Source organism: Entamoeba invadens (assembly GCF_000330505.1).
Source record: "Entamoeba invadens IP1 unplaced genomic scaffold scaff_1105074724509, whole genome shotgun sequence".
Taxonomy (NCBI): Eukaryota; Evosea; order Mastigamoebida; family Endamoebidae; genus Entamoeba; species Entamoeba invadens.
The window spans coordinates 20899-25216 of NW_004191926.1; the positions used below are offsets into that span (position 1 = coordinate 20899).

The 4318-nt window shown below is 30.3% G+C and overlaps 3 protein-coding genes across 3 annotated transcripts; 1 reads left to right on the forward strand and 2 right to left on the reverse strand.

The window, feature by feature from the left end:
* Positions 1-3: 3 nt before the first annotated feature.
* EIN_305390 (hypothetical protein) lies at positions 4-578 on the reverse strand (the record flags this gene model as incomplete). The annotated part of the gene is made up of 2 exons (XM_004185991.1): positions 4-58; positions 187-578. 2 exons carry the CDS (start codon positions 576-578, stop codon positions 4-6), a joined length of 447 nt encoding a protein of 148 aa, XP_004186039.1.
* Positions 579-679: 101 nt separating this feature from the next.
* Positions 680-1282, reverse strand: EIN_305400 (serine/threonine protein kinase Nek6, putative; the record flags this gene model as incomplete). Its single annotated transcript, XM_004185992.1, has 1 exon — positions 680-1282. One exon carries the CDS (start codon positions 1280-1282, stop codon positions 680-682), a length of 603 nt encoding a protein of 200 aa, XP_004186040.1.
* Positions 1283-2870: 1588 nt separating this feature from the next.
* On the forward strand, positions 2871-4193 carry EIN_305410 (hypothetical protein; the record flags this gene model as incomplete). The annotated part of the gene is made up of 1 exon (XM_004185993.1): positions 2871-4193. The coding sequence occupies one exon, from the start codon at positions 2871-2873 to the stop codon at positions 4191-4193; it is 1323 nt and encodes a 440-aa protein (XP_004186041.1).
* Between the last annotated feature and the right edge of the window lie 125 nt (positions 4194-4318).

The following is a 4318-nucleotide window of genomic DNA, read 5'->3' on the forward strand; positions in this document are numbered from 1 at the left end:
TATTCAACATCCCCCTTTCCTCCATCTACACACGCAATTCTCGAGTGGGCAGTTTTTCCTCTTTTTCTTTTTGTTAGTGTTAATGGATATATTAAGTCTGACTTAGACATTTTAACTAAAAATGTTCCATCCATTTCCCCTTCGATTTGAGAAGACGCCTCTTCCAATGACAAGTTTGGGAAGAACCAATCGGCTTGCATTATTTTATAAAAGGACATCAAGTAGTCTTTCTTATAAAAGAACTCTCCAAATATCTTCATTAAGTAAATAAGTCGATCAAGAGACACTTCTCCGTTTTCTCCAATATTTTCGATGATAGTTGCAAAATTGACATTTTGGATGTTATAAGTTTTTTTGAGGACATCAACAAATACTGGGGAAGGCACACTTGTTTCCACCTCTTTTCCTTTGACTGAAAAATTCTTCTTCCAAAATTTCATCGCGTTCTTTGAATGCAATTTTAACTGCAAAATTACGTCAGATACCATTTCAGTCATTTCATCAATATTAATTCGACTTCTCACTCTTAACATAGCCTTCTGAACTATCTCTTCAGCTTCAATTGGTACGTTTTTCATCTGTTCTCCGTAGTTCTTTTTGATTTCTTCCACATTTACTTTTTGTGGATCGATCTTACCAGTTGTATGGATGTGAGGAAGTCTGAGTGCATATTCATTCCCTATATTGCAGCATAAAAATTGATTGCACCCATTGAAGAGTTGTAATACTCATTAAAAGGCTTTTTCTCATATAACATCTCCCATAAAACAACACCCATTGAGTATACATCCACTTCTTTTCCATGTGTTTTCCCATCTTTCTCAAAAGTCTCTGGAGCAGAATATAAAGGTGTTCCTTCACAACTTTTAATATCAGATTTGCCCTCTCGAGCCAAATTAAAATCAGATATTTTAATTACACCATTTGGAGTAAGAAGGAAATTGGTGGGCTTCAAGTTGTTATGTGCAATATTGAACTTGTCATGAACCCACTGAATACCTTTACAACATTGGAGGAAAATATTTAATTTGCCAAAAGTGGAGTGGTCTATAGTTTCGAGCACTTTTGGAAGCTGAAGATAAATGTACTTTTCAAGATCACAAGCAGCCAATTCCATTACAATACCAACAGTGTCTTCGTAAGGAACAACCCCAATAATAGACATTATATTAATATGGCGAAAAGATTGGATTAAAGTTACTTCTTTAAGTACATCATCCAGAAATGTACTTTCTATTACACATGGTTTGATTAGTTTTAAAACAACATTTTGAATCTTCATTGTGGCTTTGAATACAACACCAAACTTGAGAGAACCAAGAGGATTTGGATCTTTTGTCAATTCTTTCGAATCGATAATCAATGAAGAAGTTTTTGTTAAAGTGTTCTACTTTATTAATATTTTTGTTCGTTTTTTATATGTTTATAAATGTATTGATTTGGGCAAATGTTTCATTTTTGTTTTGTTATTCAATTAGAACATACGATTTACATAAAATAACACATTTGAAAAACTTAATAAATACAAAAACAAACAGAAAGCATAATTATTTAATTATTTTAAAGTTCGTTTTAATAAACAGTTTTCAATAAAACTCCACAACTAAAACTTGTGTGTAGTGTTATTTAAAACACGAGAATAATAAAATTGCTTAAATAAAGTAAAAATTTATTTATCTAAATAAATTCAATGAGTTTTTACAAGATATAAAAACGCTTGTGTTTTATTTACCACTCTTTATAGTTTTAATAATAGTAAAAAATATTAATAATATTTAAATACAAATAACTACATCAAACAAAAAATGTTACTACATGGAATCTACACGTTTTTTGGTAATTAGTACTATATTTTTTATTTTATTAATATCATTATAATCTTTTAAATAATATTAAAAGTGGTTAAAAGTAAAGAATTTGTTATAATTTATTGTATAATGTTGTGTAATTCACTACACTTTCTGATAAAATATTAGTAAAGGTAATTATTAATAATTATTGTATTGTATTGTATTGTATAAATATTATTTATCATAGTAAATAAATGTTTTTATAACAAAAAAAATTAAAACCACATCGGTTTTTTGTTTTTACCTTTTTGTTTGTGTTATATTATGCTAATTTTATACTTTTTAAAATAGGAAAATAATTATATTCTCAATTTTAAGACATTTGATACAGTCTGTTAATAACTTTATCTGGTTACTGTATGAACACGAGAAAAATTTATATTGGAGCCATATTAAAAACTCATCTCATTATATCACTTTACTTTTACCTAATGCCCGATGTGTATATATTGATTAATTCTATTTTTGTTAACCATATAAAGTGATAAAACCAACTTTATAGTCAGTCTTACAACGTCATAATATATAATGTTGTTAGACTAACTCTATTTTTTTATTTTACACTTAGTTATTTCCGTTAATTTTGAGTTAATTTACATTTAACTCAAAATTATAAATATAAATATAATATTTAATAGTAAATATATAAAACTATTTAATTATTTAAATTGTATATTAAAACTATACAAAATTATTTTATTTACATTTTTGAAAATAAAATAATATATTTTATTTCCATATATAAAACTATACATTATTTACATTACATTAGTAAAAAAAATAACTAAATATGAAATAGTTTGTGGTGAACAGACAAATAAATACAACTCAATAGTATAAAAAACTAATGAGATTAGTATTAAAATCGAATACTTTGAATTTGGATTCATTCAATATAAAAAATCGAAAAAAATGAATTCGTTGTTTTAAAAATAGAAAAACTAACGAAAATAAGTAAAATAAGGATAATAACTTTATTTCCAAATTATTATTTAAATTGCAAACTTATTAATTTACTTCATGTTGTTGACTCTTCTATTATTAACACTTTCAGGTGCATATCTGACTCCTTTATCAACATGCCAACCCGCAAGAATATCATATTACACGTTTTATAACTCTGAAAGTGCACGATGTCAATTAGGTACTGAGAATGTGGACACCATGTTTCGTTGTGCTCCAAACACTGCTTTTCTGAACAAAGCTTCTCAGTGTGGGATTTGCTACGAGGCCGTTGGTGAGGTTGGTTCTGTTCGATTTATGGTGACTGATGAGTGTCCAGCCGGTAGTAACAGTGAACATTGCTCTGGTGATTACACGCACTTTGATATGGCTTCCAATGCCTTTCCGAGCTTGTGCGACACCAATTTAGGTCTTTGTAATATAACATATCGAATGGTCGCCTGTGACCACACTGGCAATATTAAAGCCAAATTGAAAGATGGTTCCAGCAATTATTACATTGGAGTGATCTTTAGAAACCACATTGTTGGTATTAAAAAGGTTCAAATTTCGTTTGGAGGAAACACATATGATTTAACACGAGACGAGTCCAATCAGTGGCAATATAACGCACAGAACACTTTACCAGTGACGTACTTGATCACTTCAATCGACGACGATGTTGTCGAGTTGACTGTTGATAGTTACTCGACATCGACGTTGTTTGAATCTAAACGCAATTTTAAAATACCACAAAACACGTTCTTTGACCCGGCGACACTGCAGAAGACAGCAGTGAGTAATTCGAAAGAATGCTGCGAGACTCCTAAGTTCAAAAATATATATGGAGATAAGTTCGAAACACCTTATAAGTTCATTAACACCGGCGGAAGTGACAATCAATGCAATGGAGACAAAAAGTCGGGAAGCTGCGCACTTTCAATTCAAGTCCCACAATGGAGAGGATTCCAATTCACCACCGGAAATCACCAAATAGCTTCAAAGTCAATTAAAGAAATAACGTTCTTTGGAAAGGCATCAAAAGAATGTGACTTGATGGTGTGGGCGCTCTTCAAAAACTTAAAGAAAACATTGAAAATGACGACATCGTACACATCGTTTTCAATACAATTGAATGAAATTGGAATAACAGAAAGTGATCAATATTGGTACGGTCTTGAGTTCCAAAACCCAGACCCAAGCCAAGTAACGTTTTACTTTGATGATATTAAAACAGTGTACGATGGAGAAGTCTGTACACAAAAATGCTCAGATCATACTTCAACGTGTAATGGAGGAGGAGATGGTGATGATAACAGTAATGGTAATAACCCCTCAAAAGATGAAGGAGAATTATATTACATTGTGTTCTTCATGACAATTGCATTGATTTTTATCTAAGGAATAATCCATAAATAATTGATGTTCCATTTTTAGTTGGTTTTATTGTTACATTTTAACCTTTATAATGGAAGGACGCCCCCAAACCACAAAGGACGTTTTTCGGCCTTTTTTCCCATCCTTCA